General features: G+C 45.4%; 1 protein-coding gene across 4 annotated transcripts in view; it reads right to left on the bottom strand.

Moving 5' to 3' along the window:
• Nucleotides 1-412: 412 nt before the first annotated feature.
• Nucleotides 413-18627, bottom strand: part of THOC5 (THO complex 5) — a 35091-nt gene continuing 16876 nt past the window's right edge. For all 4 annotated transcript variants that reach the window (XM_032309847.1, XM_032309848.1, XM_032309849.1 and 1 more), the window contains 10 exons: nt 18290-18389; nt 16805-16913; nt 11995-12096; nt 11185-11281; nt 10496-10610; nt 9115-9218; nt 8901-8988; nt 4555-4670; nt 3695-3885; nt 413-618 (listed from right to left, as the gene is read on the bottom strand). In XM_032309847.1, coding sequence (XP_032165738.1) covers nt 555-618; nt 3695-3885; nt 4555-4670; nt 8901-8988; nt 9115-9218; nt 10496-10610; nt 11185-11281; nt 11995-12096; nt 16805-16913; nt 18290-18389 — 1086 coding nt within the window. In that variant the 3' untranslated portion in view covers nt 413-554. The remainder of the gene's footprint in view (nt 619-3694; nt 3886-4554; nt 4671-8900; nt 8989-9114; nt 9219-10495; nt 10611-11184; nt 11282-11994; nt 12097-16804; nt 16914-18289; nt 18390-18627) is intronic.

The following is an 18627-nucleotide window of genomic DNA, read 5'->3' as shown; positions in this document are numbered from 1 at the left end:
AACAAGAAAGATGAGTGGGACGCCTGGGTGGCTCAGTTGGTTAAGCAGCTGCCTTCGGCTCAGGTCATGATCCCAGCGTCCTGGGATCGAGTCCCACATCGGGCTCCTTGCTTGGCAGGGAGCCTGCTTCTCCCTCTGCCTCTGCCTTCCACTCTGTCTGCCTGTGCTTGCTCTCACTTCTCTATGACAAATAAACAAAATAAAATCTTAAAAAAAAAAAAAAAAAGAAAGATGAGTGGGGATAAGAGGGCAGCATCTTTCTACAGACTCAGAATATTCTGCACTCTGCTTTTCTTGGCCACCTAGAGAAAGCCAGTCCACAAAAACTCTTTCACACTATGCTGTGGTCCCCAGCTGCCCTTCCAGACTGCAAATCCACCCCCGTCGTCTCCAGGAAGCCACAAGACAAAGGTCACTTGGTCAAGTGACACTTTAATAAGCTAGAAATAAAAAAACCTGTCTTTGGAGACTATCAAGAGCCACATGTGGGCCAAAGCAGAAGGTAGAGGCATAGCACTTTGGTCATGGGGGAGAACAACAGGCTGAGTGGAAGGTCAGCGATGGCTGAAGAATCCTTGAGGATGGTTATATTTAAACGGCTTCATCCTGCTGGGGCCCCTAAAGAAACAGGAGAAGGGAGATCAGTTAATACCATGCCCTTTGGGCTGACAAAAGAAATTACAATTCATCTGCACAAGGGAAAACTATGCAGCTGTTGGGAGGTGAAAAACGAACGAAAAGCAGACTGTAAAACAATATGTAAGGTGTCATACTGTTTTGGTGAAAATGTATGCTTGCAAAGGCATGAACATAAACCTGGAAAGGCCCTCACCAACAACAGGCACTTCGGAGACCCTCACTTTTTAGTGTTTTTACAAAACTGCTCATTGACGTTTTTATGTTTAACAACAAACATATTTCTTTCTCTCTCTCTCTTTTTTAAAAGATTTTGTTTATTTGAGAAAGAAAGAGAGGAGAAAGAGAGTGAGTGAGCGCACAGGAGCAGGGGGTGAAGCAGAGGGAGTAGCAGGCTCCCTGCTGAGCAAGGAGCCCGATGCGGGGCTCAATCCTAGGAGCCCAGGATCATGACCTGAGCAAAAGACAGATGCTTAACCAACTGAGCCACCCAGGTGCCCCTATTTAATTTTTATAATAAGAAAAATTAAGAAAAAACCTTAAAATCCTCCTTTTGCAGGGAGATTCCCGTGTAAACAAGAACGAAAAGAACCAGCACTAAGTGTCTGCCAAGAGCCACGTGCTTTATACTACTACCTCTGAGATACTATTTCTACCATTTTATAGATTTTACAGATGAAGAAACAGTCTCGGGGAGGTAAACTGTCTGCCCAAAGGTAATTGTCAGAAAGCAACGGGCTCAACTTCAAAACCAGGACTAACACTAAATCCTACTGGCCACAGGCAGGCTGACAATCATGGCCAAAACCTCAACGCTCTGAAGCTAAGGTGCTTCAGCTATAATGGTAGGGATTTGGGGATCCCAGGCAAAACTTCACAAACGGGCCTCTTCTACCCAACTCCACAGTGAACAATGACCATCTAAAGGGCCACTTTTGTCGGCTATGGTTGACATTCAGTGGTAACTTGAAAGGTGACACCCTGGATATCAGTCTGAAGTGTGTGTGTGTGTGTGTGTGTGTACACAGAGACAAGAGAAAGAAGGTTTTTATTCCAATACCAATGCAACTACTTACTTAAGTGAGGGCTTACTCTGCGTGCCATCGTATTTGGCACTTTACACACTATATCTCGTTTAATTTCATCTTCCCTATAATACCTGAAGTGGATGCTGTTTTGTTTTGTTTTGAACCAATGAGGAATCTGAAGCTCAGGCGGCTAAGTGTAGACCCTCATCACATAGGCTGGAACTGCAATGTGAACCCACATCTTTTTGGGCCCAAAGTCCTTGCTCATAACCATAATGACAGATACTCCCAACATCACAAGGGCACAGAATCACCTGGGCAAGTCTAGGCATATGGCTAATGGAGAACCCACAGTCTGAAGGTAGCCAGCCGCAGGCAGAACTAGACCTCCTGCCTCCTGCTGCCAGGCCAGCACTTTGCAGCCCAGCTTCTTGGCCTGATACCAGTGGTTAGCTGGACTCTAGGCTGAGAAACTTGCATCTCTCCAGTCATGGGGTTAACTGGATCTGAGAAGCCAAAGGAGCGCAAACCCAGAATGCCCTGATGGAGGACCTCTGCCTGGGTGACAAAAAGCACTACAGGAAATGGATCCTTTGGGAACCATTAGGTAACAGAAAATAAACACTGACCGTGTGAGAGCTCCCACCCTCGAAATGTGTTACAGCAGACAGGGAGGGTGGGAAGAACAGAGTTCTCACACAGACTCACTAGGGAGAGCAAGTCCTAGAAGCTACCAACATCTAGCCGCCAGCTCCACCTTTCAGCAGCCACCTGGGGGCTGGAACTGGTTATTATCAGATAACATGAAGAACCAGGCCAGGTGGAGGTGCCAGATGGAAGCGGAAGGATGCTGGCACAGCTTCCAGGTGCTGGGACTGGCTATCTGAGGTAAGGGGCAGGTAAGGGACATTTAGATTGACAGGGAATATAGGGATGCCCCAATTAGAAACAGATTATAGCCCTTCCTCTCTCCCAGACACCATTCCTCCCTAGCTGCTTGCTCAAAAGGGAAGAAAAGCCGAACAGCATGGACTCTGGAATTTTGAAACTGATCTTTAAGAACAAGAACATGTGGGGTGCCTGGGTGGCTCAGTCTATTAAGCATCTGCCTTTGGCTCTGGTTGTAATCCCAGGGTCCTGAGATAGAGCCCCATATTGGGCTCCCTGCTCAGTGGGGAGCCTGTTTCTCCCTCTCCTTCTGCTTGTGCTGTCAAATAAATAAATAAACAAAAGAAATAACAAAACAAAAGAACAAGAACATGTGTTAAGGGATAAAAGGGAGAGAAAGGACCACACCAAAGTGAAAAGAAAAGTAGCTAAAAGTGCCATGAGCACAGACACACTGAACACCAAGTCATCAGGACCTAATGGCATTTTGTGAGCCCTGTCTGTGCCAGGAACCGTTCTCATAGCTTATATGAATTATCTCTAATTCACCACGAGCCAGACAATATACTTCCATGTCAGCCTTTAGGAAATAGGTCCAGAGCTAAAGTGATTCTAACAAGATCACACAGCTGGTGAGCAGCAAAGCAATGATCTGTACTTATTATTTGTCTTACTTCAGAACTGGTTCCTTCCATGATGCCCAACTGCCTAGAACTGCCATTCTCATAGACTCGGGAGCATCCCAGGAAGAATATGGCAGACTCTGGGACTGGTGGGGCTTTATGTAGTTTTAAAAGCTTATTTGGACAATAAAAAGCAAACCATGTTGTTTTCCAAAAGAAGCACAGGAAGTTTAGCTTAATCCTTTTGGTTCTGGTGGGGCTCACTCAGTGGGTGGCCCACCTTCAGGGGTGCTCGAGAAGAACAGCTGGACCAACTGTAGGAAGTGGGTTTCAGGAAAGAGGGAGCAAGCCCTGCTCAGAAAATCTGGCTACAGAATTTTTATTTCCACTGTGAAGAGAGACAAGCACACGTGAGTACGAGCACGTCCTCCATGCCAGGTTCTGATCTCTGCCCTGAGTCCCTGAGAGAGGCAAGGCTGGACACCTCCAGAGCTCCAATGTTCCCACCCGCCCCCTCACCTGAAAAGCCGCAGACACATCTTCTCCTGGGGAAACTCCTTGGGCCCCTCCACACTGTCATCGTGGCTGTCAGTCTCCAGGTAGACATCCAGCAGTACACACAGGCGCTGCAGCTGGTTGGTCAGGAGCTGATGGCTGGGTCGGGGGCCGCACAGCTCCTTGTAGCAAACGTTGACCTCACTCTCCATAGCCTAAGGAGTGGGAAAGCCAGAAACTCAGCACTACCTTCAGACTAACTGGGTCTGACAGCTCCACAGGAACAGTAGCCAGGCCTCTATAGGACCTCGGTCACACCAGATCAAACCCGATGGGTTTATCCTCAGGCTCAGGACACCAGCGTCTTCCTGATTCTGACCTGTAACTTTCCCTAGCCAACATTCCCACAGCCAAGAAGATGGAGGTGTGTGGAGAAGAAATCTCAAGACCTAAGTCAGAAGGTATTAGCATTAAAAACATGATCCACAGCCAGCAGGACACTACAGAATCAAATCAACAGGTACAATGATTATTTACTAGCTACAATAATCTCACACACCACCTCATGCCAACACTTCCATGCTTCCCAGTTTATTCATATTTCCACCGAAGCCCAAGACAGCAACCTTTCAAGGCAAGGATTTATAGTATCCCCATTTTAAAATGGGGTGACCCCAAGCTAGGCAACTGGTTAATATGGCGCTAGGCTTTTTCTTCTACTATACCAAAAAGCCTCCTGCAAATTCTACAAATCCTGGCAGGCCTCACGGTCCACTGGAATTAGACCAGTGGCTAAGCTCTCAGTTGCAGGACATCCTGCCACCGCCCTCCCTCCCCCAAAGAGGCTCTCCATGCTCTTTCCATCACCTCCAGCAGGGTCTTACCCGAATGTTGTCATCGTTGCTATTGGTTTTCTCCCCTTTCCAGTTCAGACAGAGCTGGAAAACAGGTGGGATGGAGGAGTAGCCAGGGTTTAGCACCACAGCAGCCTGGAGTTTGGCTGGGAAGGGAGTAAGGAGGAAAAACCAGTTCTGAGACCGGGTATGCCAGTCATGGACCCTCCCCACTGGGCCCCTGAGGCTAGCTCTGCCTTGTATTAATCCGAGTGTTGCACAGCACATTCTGGTACCTTTATTTTTGTTTTAGAATCTCCTAAGTAGAACTGTCAGGTTGCAGAATGTGAGGTCCTGTGACTCTGGTACCTCCAAGAATGCAGAGGTGTGTGGACTCCCCAGAATCTGGTCCACACTGGGTCTGCCCAAGAGTTTTATTTGCTCCTTTGACAGAAGTTTGTTTTAACTGGCATTTCTTTCTTTGCCAGCAAGTTAAGGATTTTCCCATGTGAAGGCTATCTGTTTTTTCTTTCCAGCAATATTGTGTACTAGCTATTACACCAAATATATTTTCTCTACTCTATTCCTTTTCTTTTTAGGTATTTTGTTATGTGAAACTTTTTAATAGCCAACTTACTGTATTCCAAGCACTGTGTTGTACTCTTTACACACATTTTATTTCATCCTACCAATGATTCTGAGATGGGTACCATTATTACAAAGAAAACGAAGCTCTGACAGAATCTTCCTTAGGATCAAACTGTTGCAAAGCAGCAGTGCTGAGCTTAACTAGAACTGTCGGATATCAAAGCTATGTTCATACTCCTTATAGGAAACAGTTGTATTTCTTTTTTATAGACTTTGAGAGAAAGAAGGAGGGCAAGCATGAGCAGTGAGGAGGGGGAGAGGGAGAGGGAGAAGCAGACTCCTTGCTGAGCAGGGAGCTCGACACGGGGCTTGATCCTAGGACCCTGACATCATGACTTGAAGTGAAGGCAGACGCTTAACTGACTGGGCCACCAGGTGCCCCTGAAAAGTTATATTTTTTAATGTATTCATTTTCTTCTCTGGTGACAGCCTTTGCATTTCTCCACAGGACATTTACCCTTTCTACCAATGGGTGAAGTATGCCATTCTTTTTTCATTATTTATGGGGGAAAGAAAAAGAACTGTGACACACCAGTAATTCAAACAACAGAGAACAAGAGAATATAAATTAAGACAATTCTTCCCTGACAGTTGCAACCACATTTATTAGAAAGTGAGTCCTACCCAAAGGATAAAAACACAGTGATCCAAAGAGGCACCTGCACCCCAGTGTTTAGCAGCAATGTCTGCAATAGCCAAACTATGAAAAGAGCCCAGATATCAAATGACAGATGAATGGAAAAAGAAGACATGGTATATATATATATACAATGGAATATTACTCATCAGAAAGATGAAATCTTACCATTTGCAATGATGTGAATGGAACTAGAGGGTATTAGGCTAAGTGAAATAAGACAATCAGATAAAGAAAATTGTGATTTCACATATATTTGGAATTTAAGAAACAAAACAGGATCATGGGGAATGGGGAAAAATAAAATGAAATCAGAGAGGGAGACAAAGAGTAAGAGACTCTTAAGTATAGGAAATAAACTGAGGGTTGCTGGAGGGAAGGTGGGTGGGGGGATAGGGTAACTGGGTGATGGACATTAAGGATGGCACATGATGTAATAAGCACTGAGTAGTATATATAAGACTGATGAATCACTGAACTCTACCTCTGAGACTAATAATACACTATAATTAATAGAATTTAAATAAAATAAATGAAAAAATTAAAAATAAAAAGTAAGTCCTTTCTCTCCTGCCATACTGTTGGTGTCCTAACAGCATATATTCCTAGATTTATCTCTATTCAATTTTTTTGTTTTTAATTCATCAGTTTTCAAACTGATCTGTTGTAAAGTGATTTAAATTTTTTGGAATTGACTGCCCACTTATTCATTTAAATTTCACTCTTAAATTTTCAAATTCTTCAATGCATCTTAGGAAAATTTTATTTGTCATATTCACTCTGATGGATCTAGAACACTTACTATCTTTCAAGCTTTCATCTGCCCAACCAACAGAGTGATGTCTGTGACTTTTCCCACTTGGGGCTTTATAAATTTCTTGGACTCAGGGCACCTCAGTGGGTTAAGCCTCTGCCTTTGGCTCAGGTCATTATCTCAGGGTTTTGGGATTAAGCCCCACATTGGGCTCTCTGCTCAGAGGGGAGCCCACTTCCTCCCACCCTTTGCCTGCCTCTCTGCCTACTTGTGATCTCTGTCAAATAAATAAATAAAATCTTTTAAAAAAATTAAACATCTTGGACTACATATTTTGTGTCCTTTTATTTAAAAAAATTTTTTTTTAAGATTTTATTTATTTGATAGAGAGATCACAAGTAGACAGAGAGGCAGGCAGAGACAAAGAGGGAGAAGCAGGCTCCCTGCTGAGCAGAGAACCCATCCCAGGACCCTGAGATCATGACCTGAGCTGAAGGCAGAGGCTTAACCCACTTAGCCACACAGGTGCCTTTTTGTACCCTTTTAAAACAGTATTCTATGTTATTTAGGAACAAGGTAAAAGTATTTTCTTTTTTTTTTTTTTTTTTTAAAGATTTTATTTATTTATTTGGCAGAGATCACAAGTAGGCAGAGAGGCAGGCAGAGAAAGAGGAGGAAGCAGGCTCCCTGCCGAGCAGAGAGCCCGATGCGGGGCTCGATCCCAGGACCCTGGGATCATGACCCGAGCCGAAGGCAGCGGCCCAACCCACTGAGCCACCCAGGCACCCGGTAAAAGTATTTTCTTAAAGGGAGAAGAATGAGAAGCAAATGTACAAATTCCAAATGTACAAAAAAATAGTTAAATTCCAAATTCCAAATCCCTATTCCAAATAGTAGTCACCTATCCTGAGGGAGAGAAAGAAGTATAAAGTAAGGGGACCTCAACTATATCTAAAATATTTATTTTCCTCAGAATTTTTTTTTTTTAAAGATTTCATTTATTTATTTGACAGACGGAGATCACAAGTAGGCAGAGAGGCAGGCAGAGAGAGACGGAGAAGCAGGCTCCCTGCTGAGCAGAGAGCCCGATGTGGAACTCAATCCCAGGACCCTGGGATCATAACCTGAGCCGAAAGCAGAGGCTCTAACCCACTGAGCCACCCAGGCGCCCCTCCTCAGAATATTTTAAAACCATACAAAGGAAAAAAGAAGATAAGAAACCACAGGGTAGAGAAACTCTAACATCAGAGAGTGCAACCTTTCCTTATGTTTCTCCCACTAGCTTAGAGTCACAGAAAATCCCCCAGCTCTGCAGCCACAGAAACACGGGGGTCAGATCCTATGGGCAGTGCCAGGCTCGCCAGGGCAGGAGCCAGAAAACAGCTCCAGAGGCAGCACCTGGTTGGCTCCACGGCAAGCCTTGGCAAATTAGATGCCAGGACAGCTGTGAGAAATAATAGCTTGCGATGCCTCCAAAGTGAGTGTAGGAACCGCCGACAGGGAGGAAGGTCCTGCCACCCTGCACTTCACAACCTGAGAATAACATGTCAGCCCTTCTGTGAAGAGGAGGAAGAACAGGTACCTGCTTTTAGAGAATGGTAAAGAAAAGGGCCAAGAGCTCAGGCTCAGAAGTCAGACTGCACTTGGGACTGAGCCTCAGTGTGCCTGCCTATAAAATGGGAATACAAGTTTCTCCTATTATCCAAAAGCAAAACGTTCCTATGAACCCTTTCCTAAGCCCAAAGGGCATAAATAAAGGGGCATCCTCCACATCCTGAGCATTAATGCCACTTTACTTTTACAAAAGACCTACATTAGCACAGTAATGACTTTTTTGGTAAAAGTGAAAATCCTCCTTTCTTTCAGTTAATGGAAACAGGTATTCATGTAGGTTTTTTGTAAAAGCAAAGTGGTGGCATGCAAACTTAAGGAAAACGGGGGCTACCTTTATTACTACTCTCAGTACTGTCATGAGGATTAAATGAGATAAGATGTGGCTGTGTTACAGAGCAAGTCTTCACTGAACGGTGGATCTTCCAATCATTACTATTTGCTAAGTCACCCTGGCAGGATCCTAGGATCTTTTGCTTTCTTTGGGCAGCCCTCAGGAATGCTTTATTCCTTTTTTTTTTTTTTTTTTTTTTTTAAGTTTTTGTCAGAGGGACAGAGACAGGCAGAGGGAGAGAAGCAGGCTTCACACTAAACAAGAAGCCTGATGTAAGACTTGATTCCAGGGCTCTGGGATCATGACCTGAGCCAAAGGCAGACAGTTAATTGACTGAGCCACCCAGGTGTCCCAGGAATGTTTTATTCTTACTAGCTCCCCTTGTCTAGTACCATGATCAGAAAAGAAATTACCTGTGCCCCTTTCCACGAGTGCCATGTAGTAGAGATTCGTGTCCTCAGCCAGTCCTGCCTCCACAATGTCCTTGGTGAAATGCAGCTCCTAGAAGTCACCACAGCGGAGTGAACTCCTAGATACTCCAGTCAAGTCCCCCGCTGAAAAGGCAGGAGCTGAAAAGTGACAGGAGTCTTTGGGATGGCAAGGGTGATCTGGCCCTCCTCTACTTACCATGTAATCCTCATGGGCAATCATCACCCACTTCACCAGGCGGGAGACAACCTTTGCAGGGAAGAGGTACTGGCAATCACTAGTAACTGGTACGATGCCATGTTCTAAAAGAGAGCAAGATATGTGGTATCACAGGTAGCAATCAGGTGTCACACAGGGTAACTAGTATCTGGAGGGCTCAGATGGCCCTGCCAGCTGTGCAGGTACAGGAGGCATTCCACAGATACCCTGGTCAACAGGTGCTAGAATTGCGGGTGCACCACTTGACCTTACCCGGGTGCTAAGTGCTTGTGGCCAGACCTAGCACTAGCTTTCACGGTGCTTTATCTTTAATGCAAATGATTGTCAGCAAAACAAAACCCCCGCTGGCAGCCAGAACCAGTGACAGTGTCTCTGCAGCAGGGACTGTTAATTAGATCAAATAGCTAAGAGGGCTGTTTTCATAGCTGACCTTGATGGAGGAAACGACTGAAGTGTTCTGTGTCAGTTCCTCTAAGGGAGGAGAGCTAGAGAACTGCTCCAGGGCAAATTCCTGCTGGCACTTCAATCTGCAAATATGCCAACACAGTAAATGCTGTCCAGGATGAAAATCATCCAACCTCAGGACAAAACAAGTGGAGCAATGCTGATGGGGAGCAAGCCTGACACAAGCAATGCTGCCCTGGGGACACCTGGGTCCACGTAGATTGCAAGAGCTCCCTGACAGGGTAATGATCTCTCGATGGGTCCCAGAAACCCAATGACTTTCCTGTGAGTTACTATTTCAGTTCAGAAAGACCTTAACTCTCACTATCCCACAATTGCCTTATGCATGGTAAGCCCCTGACAAGTATTTTGTGAATGAGGAGAAACATCCAACAGGGCACCACTGTGGTCAATGGCTCATCAGAATCACCTGAGAGCTTATGAAAAACACTGGGGTTCAGCCTCACCATGGAAGATGTTAGCTCAGTAGGTCTCAGGGGAAGCGGGAGGGCGTGGATTCCTGAACAGCTGTACTCAAATAAGTTAAATGTAAAGTCTACAAAGCATGAATTGGGCTTCTACTAAGTATCAGTAGAATGGACACCAAAGGCTGACATATGCTAACCTAAAGTAAGTTGTTCCTGACCAGTCCACTATCCTGGACCACCCAGACGGCTCTGGGCCTCTTTTGTGAGCTAGGACAATCATGATGGCCCTGAAGGGAGCTCAGAACTCTGCATGGATGGGCCTGTAGCTCTCCCTAGTGGCCCTGCCACCAGCTCTGCTCAGCAAGAGCCAGGAACCAAGCCCTCTCTGATGTGTCATCAGAACTGGAGAAATCTGAATGAAGGATAAGTCATCTTTGTCTCTGTGTTGTCCAAGTGGCTCTTAAGCCACAGACCTAACACCAACTTACCCAGGGATGCAAACTGTTTGTGAAGGGCCAGACGGGACTGCACCCTGGTCTTCAGCAGTTTCATGGTGGTCTCCATGTGGCTGGCGCTCAGCGAGTGGTCAGCAATCACCGTGTGCTGTGGACAACAGAGAGCAGCACACCTGGGTGCTCTGTCCCTTCCTTCAGGCACTGCCTCTCTCCTAGGCCTCGCATGCCTATGGCAGCCGGGACCACCCACACCGAGATAGATTATCTTACAGAAATTGCAGGAATTGCCTGCTGTGACAGGCCTGATGCTGAGTTCCAGTAGGAACAATATAAACTACTAGGTTCTTGAGAGGCTTGGTCACCTCTTGAGAAAGACTTCTAATATGCCACATCCCCTGGGGTTCTGTTGACACCTAATTTTTGGCATCTCTGTACATAAAACTGAGGGGTGGCAGAGCATGGAGCCCTGCTGTACCCAAGGCAAGGACCAAAGTTATAATCAAGAGAGCTGCTATGCTCAGGGAGAAGGCAAAAGGTACAAAAACACTTGTAGGCCTCAGACATTTTAGCATCCTGAGTGGAGGGAGGACAGATCATAGCCTGGAGGGATAGCATTCTGATCATTCAAAACCCCCAGAGGACATCAGAAGCCTTTCTGGAGTCTGCACAGGATATGAGGAAGTAGAGATCTTCAGCCAAGGAGAAAGAATCAGTGAACACACCTGGGGCTGCTCTTTGGGGAAGTGGAGGCCACCCAGCTTCTGTACCCACAAATAGGGGTGACCTAGGTCAAGTACGTAGTCTCTCAAAGTCAGGATGCTGCAGAAAAGAACACAGCATAAAAAGATGTTATAGGGGCACCTGGGTGGCTCAGTTGGATTAAAGCCTCTGCCTTCAGCTCAGGTCATGATCTCAGGGTCCTGGGATAGAGCCTTACATCAGGCTCTCTGCTCAGCTAGGAGCCTGCTTCCCCCTCTCTCTCTGCCTACTTGTGATCTGTCAAATAAATAAATAAATACATAAATAAAAGTTATAAGTCCTTTCTGCAGTGGTCCCAGGACACAGCCTTTCCTATCCCCTCACCCCCTCAAAATGGACTAGTCCTGCTGGCTCAGCCACTCACAGCCAGGATCTAAACTACATCACCTCCCTACTGTGAATTTCACCTCTCCCATGTTTGCTTTTCTCTTCCTACCCTTACTCATAGGCAAATCTCAATAAGGCAGTGCCACTGAGCTTTTCACCAGCCTACCAATTTTTAAAATGTTTTTAAAGTTTTTAATCCTCAGAGAATTAAAATGATAAACCATGTTATTATATCATATGTTATGTCTTCCAAGTTTGATGCTTCCACCCCTCCTCACCCTTCCATGACCTTCATTTGCCCCTGCATTCCCTTCTCTTAAAACCACACTACCACCCCACCCCAGAGTCTCCCCTCCCCACTGAGAGGCCTCTGGCCCTAAATGGTGAGCTGCCAGAGGCACTCCAAAGCAGAGAGGCTGGGAGAGGAGGAGACACTGCTGACTCACCCGACTTTATCAAACTGATACTGATTGGCTGGATTTGGAGTTTTCTTTCCGTGATCTCCTGGATACAAACAGCTCAAGACTGAGTCAGGAGACAGCAAGTCACTGGCAAAGGGAAAAGACCGCAGTGAGAACGCTGGCCAATGCCTTGCCTCAAGGCAGACTTGGTGATCTGGGGATGGTAATGCCACCTATCACTGAGGGTCATGCTACCATTTCCAGAATGCTTCCTATGGACCTTTATACTTGAGGTCACCAGACCCCTACAACCCTATGAGGGAGGGAGTATAACCATTTTCATTTTACAGAGGAGAAACTCAAAGCTTTGAACAATATGGCTCATCTAAGATCATACTACTCGTAAGTACTGGAGCCGGGATTTGCACTATCTGATCAAAGACAGTAGTTGTTCTAAGCACCGAGTTTTTTTGAAAACCCTATCCCTTCGAGGTAATATGATGACCAGGGCCTTACCTCAAAGGCAGCAAAGCCCTGTGACACTGGAGATAAATTAATCACAATTTTCTTAAGAGCAGAAGAGAATCCTTTCTACCCCAAAAGAACAAGTGTGCAGTTTTGATGGTGTGTCTATCTTACTTTGGCCAAATTTTATACTATTTACAGAAAAAGGTCCCCTTTTATGTCGCCAGAGAAAGACATTATCACATGTGCTGGAGACAAGGTGACCCAGGGCTATAAGCAGAGAGACAGCGCCATTGCCACCCACCTGGAATGGTTAGGGCACAGCCTGTAATTAAACATGACAAGTGGAGAAGGAATGGGAGGGGAGAAGAGGAGGATAATGGAGTAATCTAATCGCAAAGGACAAGGCTCATTCTTTCCCTCAGCCAGTGTGGGGGGCGGGGGAGATCCTCCTTCTTCTTTACCTTTCCAGGTATCGTAATAGGAGCAACTCAGGAGCAACTCAATTAGCAGAATGGGCGAATTCTGCTGCTCAGAGCCCCGGCACACCTTCAAGAACTTAGCAATGGGACAGTGGCAGCTTCTGACTCTTCCCAGTTCCCTGTCTCTCCTACGGACTCTCTGCCCTCCTCTAGATCTCTGCCCCTTCACTGCCTTTTGTGTAGAACTGACTAGAAAATAAATAAGAATTGTCAGTCTTTTGGGGCAACTTGGTGGCTCAGTTGGTTAAGTGTCTGACTTTGGCTCAGGTTATGATCTTGGGGTTCTGGGATTGAGCCCTGCATCAGGCTTCCTGCTCAGTGGGGAGTCTGCTTCTCCCCCTCCCTCTGTCCCTCCCCCTACTTACGCTCTCTCAAATAAATAAAATCTTAAAAAGAAATTTGTTGGGGTACCTGGGTGGCTCAGTTGGGATAAGCGCCTGCCTTTGGCTCAGGTCATTACTTCAGGGTCTTGGGATCAAGTCCCATCCTTCTCTCTCTCACTCTCCCTCTATGATCTCCCCTCTCAAAAAAATAAGTATCTTAAAAAATTTTTTTTGTTGGGGCACCTGGGCTCAGTTGGTTGAGCCTCTGACTCTTGGCTTCAGCTCAGGTTGTGGTCTCAGGTCATGAGACTGAGCCCTGCACTGGGCTCCATAATCAGCAGGGCGTCTGCTTGGCATTCTCCCTCTCAGTCTCCCTATGCCCCCTCCCCACCTCCAATAAATAAATATATCTTTAAAAAAAAATTGTCAGTCTTTTGGCCTATATTTAACAACTACTACTAATAGAATGAAACAGCTAAAGCTGCACAAAAAGATTTCTAATTAACAAAACCTGATGGAAGAATCAAATCTTCTTGACAAAATTACTTCTGTAATATGTGGTTCAGGACAACAAAATAATGGACATAAAAGGGGAGGTTATATATAGTCATAAAACTACAACACCAAGGGGCTCCTGGGCGGCTCATTCAGTTGGGATCTGACTATTGATCTCAACCAGGTCTTGATCTCTGGGTAGCGACTTCAAGCCCTGCAATGGGCTCCATGCGGGGCATGGGGTCTACTAAAAAAAAAAAAAAAAAAAAAAAAAAGAAAAACCAAAACCACCGGGATGCCTGGGTGGCTCAGTTGGTTAACCATCTGCTCTCAGGTCAAGAACACAGGGCCCCGGGTTCTAGTCCCCCATCAGGCTCCTTGCTCAGCAGGGAGCTTGTTTCTTCCTCTGCCTGCTGCTCCCCCTGCTTTTGGGCTCTCTGACCAAAAAACAAAAACAAAACCAAAACAAAACATAAAACAAAAAACAAAAAAACCCCCCACAACACTGAAACAAAAAATACCCAATTACTCAAATCTTTGTTATAAAATAATAATAAAGGGTTAAAAATTTGGTAAAATTGCAAAATAATTAAGAATGGTTTAATGGCTTAATGAAAAACTGATTAGTCAAATGCCCTAAAGGAAATCATTCTGGAAAATAATTTCTTTCTTTTTTTTTTTAATTTATTTAATTGACAGACAGAGATCACAAGTAGGCAGAGAGGCAGGCAGAGAGAGGGGGAGGAAGCAGGCTCCCTGCTGAGCAGAGAGCCTGATGTGGGGCTCGATCCCAAGGCCTTGAGATCATGACCTGAGCCGAAGGCAGAGGTTTAACCCACTGAGCCACCCAGGAACCCCTGGAAAATAATTTCTTAAAGAACATTCAGCAAGGTTGGTTAAATGTTAAATTGTTTGTATTAAGAACATCAATTCCCTAATGAAATAGATTCTGGCAATGGTTGTCAATGATGCTAATGCCACAAAAACAAAGAACCACCTATGCCTCCTGATGGAAATACTCGACATCTATGATATCTTCTGGCTTCCCTGTCTCCCCAGCCAAAACAATCAAAATAAAATCTGATCAAGCCTCTAAATCTAATTTACATGAAATACACAGGGAGGAAGTAACTCATTAAACTGTGCTGCAGGGATGCAAGCATAAAAATCCAGACCAGGGAAACCTATAAACAACCCATTCCATTCAACAAATGAACAGATGGCAGGGACATTCAGTTGAAAAGAAGCTTGAGAGAAGCCTCACCCAACTGCAACACTTGGACTTTATAGAGATTCGGATTCAAAACTCAATATAAAAACAAAACAGAAAACAAAAAACAAAAAAAACAAAAACCCAACAACAACAACAACAACAAAAAACAACAAAAACATGTACAAGACAATCAAGGTAATTTGAACTCTGACTGGATATTGGGTGATACTAAGGAATTAGTGTGAGACTGTGATTATATTGGGGGAAAAAAAAGTATCCTTATGTTTTAGTAGATAATAAATAGAACCATACACCAGCCTGGTTTCCCCAAGGGCCAAAGCAGCCTGTACTTGAGCAAAGGCCTGTAGGCTAGAAGTCCAGAGTGCGAGGCTTGGGGCATCCATAACTGGTCACATACTCTTTGGACCTCAGGTTCTCCATCCAGAAAACTGGGGGATGAGCTAAAACTACACCTGGAGGCCCATAAAGATATAATCCTGGTTTCAGGGTAGTGCTTTCTTTCTTATCTCCTCCCTCTTCTGGGGCCATAGCCCATCTTTCACTGTCAGTCACACAGGCCTCAGTTTCCTCCCCTTGTAAAGTTACTGTGAAGAGCTAAGCAAATTCATGATAAACACAGCTGTCATTTATCAAGTGCTTCACCTATGCTGAGCACTGGACCTGGTCCTTCACAAACACCCTTGAAGGAGATATTACAGTTAAACAACCAGAGTGAGGAAGCTGACTCAGAGGCCAGGACACTTGGCTCAAGGTGCACACAAGCTCTAAGTGGCAGACAGGACAGGCTGGAGTTTGGAGCCCAGCTGGTAACCAGTCAGCAGCACTGCCCCCATTGTGGCACATGTGGAGCTTTATGAGGAGCTGGAAGTGTGCACCGAGGCCAGCCGGCAGCCCTGTTCTTAGTAAGTATGGCGTCTGAGAGGCGAGCAGGCAGAATGCTGGTGACAAGGAGCTCCACCATGGCCTCAAGCTGCCAGACTGAGAGCTCTAGCTGGGCAGTGTAACTAAATGCTCTGGGCTCCCTCTGCTGGGGTCTGGTGAGAATAGGGTCAATTTTATCCAGAGTGCCTTAGGGAACCAGGGCTGTAGCCTGAAGGGGGCGTGGACTGTAAGTGCAGGGTAGAGAACCCAGGGACAAGGCACCACCAGACAGCCATGGGAAGAGCCCCAGCCCACCAGGCACCAGACCTGTGCTTCCTCCCTCAGTGGTCTCTGTACAGCCAGCACGAAGACTCAGTATGCTGGAGTGCCAGGCCAGGCTAGTGCGTTTGTAAGTGAGGCTATTTGAACCCCAGGATCTCTTACGTCCTCCTCCCTTCTTCCCACTCCTAGCTGTGAAACAAGACTGCCGCACTCAGGGGCTTCCTGGGGATTCCTGACCTGTGTCCTTGATTACTCTGCTTCCTCTCACCCTCCTCAAAATCTTCTCTCATCTCCAGGTAAGAACAATCTGGGACCGAGCTAAGCTGTCAAGCAACAATCCCAGCACCCTGGGACAGAAAAAGTAAAGGGAGAGGGCGGCCTAAATTTGTCAACCTAATAATGTGTGCCAAACTCCACTTCTCCATTCATGCTTTTCCACTGTTCATAAAAAGCGGAGCTCTGCCCCACCTACTCAATTTGCCATACATTGTAGTCATTTCATCATCTGCTGTGTAGCTAGAGGACCAACTAAAGTCAGTTAGTGCTTCCTAAATACCAGTGATGTGCCAGGACTCCTAGGCCATGTGGACACGACAACAGAAATCAACACAGCCGTGTACCTCCTCCGAGTGTGAGGAACCAAGATCAGCCTACATTGAGGTTCTTCTTACAACCACCCCCATGCGCCACTCTCCACCAAGCCCGCCCAATACCCTGCACTGATGGGGGTGATCAGCTCCGTGGCAGTCGTCACTTTGGCTTTCACTGTCATGATGTTGAGGTTCATGAGATAGTAGAAAGTCAGGTGAAGCACGCTGTCATCTGGAGCGAGAGGAGGAAAAGAAGACCATGTACAATCTGAACATGAGAGCAGAGTTTATAGTATTAGGGAACAGAAAGGCAGCAAGGGTTTTAAGAGCTTTTTTACTGAACAAAAACTCAATGTTAATTTCATACTGGATTGAAAAGGAAGAACGTCTACAAATTCTTTACAACTCCTCTCTCCATGACAGGGAGCTTCATTTCCTACCTCTTTAGTGTGGGCTGGACTTAGCTGCTTCTAACAAAAACAATACGAAAGGAAGTGATCAAACGGATCCAGGTTCATATGATCAGTAATAAGACAGAGTGACAACATTTAATCCTGATATGATGTCATAATGAACACCATGTCTATGGTATTCCTCCCCAAACCCATAACCTCAGTCTGATCAGGAGAAAGGACCAGATAAACCCAAACTGAGTCCTTCTACGTAACAGACCTTGTCTGCAAAGGTCATGAAAGATAAGCAAAGACTGAGGAACTATCACTGCCTAGAAGGGGCAAGAAAACCAAATGCAATGTGAGATCCTGCACTGGATCCTGGAACAAAGAGCATTAGCGGAAAAACCAGGGAAACCTGCATAAAATCTGTAGCTTAATTAATAATATTATACCAGTAAAATTAACATTGGTTACACGGCAGTTAAGTAATATGCTGACATCAGGGCAAGCTGGATGAAGAGCATGAGAACTCTACTACTGCAACTCTACTGAGTCTAAAATTATCTCAAAATAACAAGTTTAAAAAAAAAAAAAAAAGTAAAGAGACCAGTGAGTAGAATATGTTTCCACCTGTGTAAAAACTAAAAATAGAAGGGGATATACAAACACTAGTATAAGAGCTCTCAAATGCATAGAATAGTTCTAGAAAACACATAGAAATCTATCACAATGGTTGTCACTGGAGGTAAGACCAAGGACCACAGTCTGGGAGTCTCAGGTGAAGAGGGAAACTTACATGTAATGGTTACTCTCACCCTGCTAGAATGCCTTATCATATGCTTCTTTATCCAAACAAAACTAGATTCAAAACATACATTCTCTACAGAATACAAACCTCTACCTACATTTGTTATATTAAGCACTTTGGTCATATTACTCAAAACCAGCATACTCTTGCAACTTGTTCTGTGTATCTGATTTAACAAATTCAGAAACTGGTGTAATTTTACTGAGCATCCATTATGTGTCTAGTTTTGTACTGAATTGTTACAGTTATGACTTAGGGGGGAAAAATCAAACAAACTTCATGCCAAACAATGAGGAAAAATAGAGAAATATGAAACCAAAATCTTTTCTTAGTCAAACAGGACTTGGCTTGCTGGACCTTGGGCACCTGCAGCTATGGGACTGCCCAGAACAAGGGAAGCCAGACCTTTGCACTTCAGGTCCAGCATGACAGACAGCGGGTGCCTCTTCAGCATCTCCTTGCGTTTGTCATCCAACTGAACTCCCAGTGTGGGTCGCCGGCGTTTCTGGATAAAGGAAATATCAAAGCAGAAAAGCACTAGTCCTACGAATTTCCCCCTTCCTTCTCCCTATAGGCCATGGACTTCTGCCTGGGACCTGCTGCTTCAACTATCTGGCTGCCAGGCCCCCAGGAGCCCTTTCTTTCCAACCTCTTTCTTCTGCTTCTAGGGATAATAGCACCTGCCAACTAGCAGACCCCAGGCGTGGCTGCATGGCACACTCCTGTGGGGCAACAGCTCTCAC

The sequence above is a fragment of the Mustela erminea genome, chromosome 13, assembly GCF_009829155.1.
Source record: "Mustela erminea isolate mMusErm1 chromosome 13, mMusErm1.Pri, whole genome shotgun sequence".
Taxonomy (NCBI): domain Eukaryota; kingdom Metazoa; phylum Chordata; class Mammalia; order Carnivora; family Mustelidae; genus Mustela; species Mustela erminea.
This window is presented reverse-complemented; position numbering and strand designations above follow the sequence as displayed.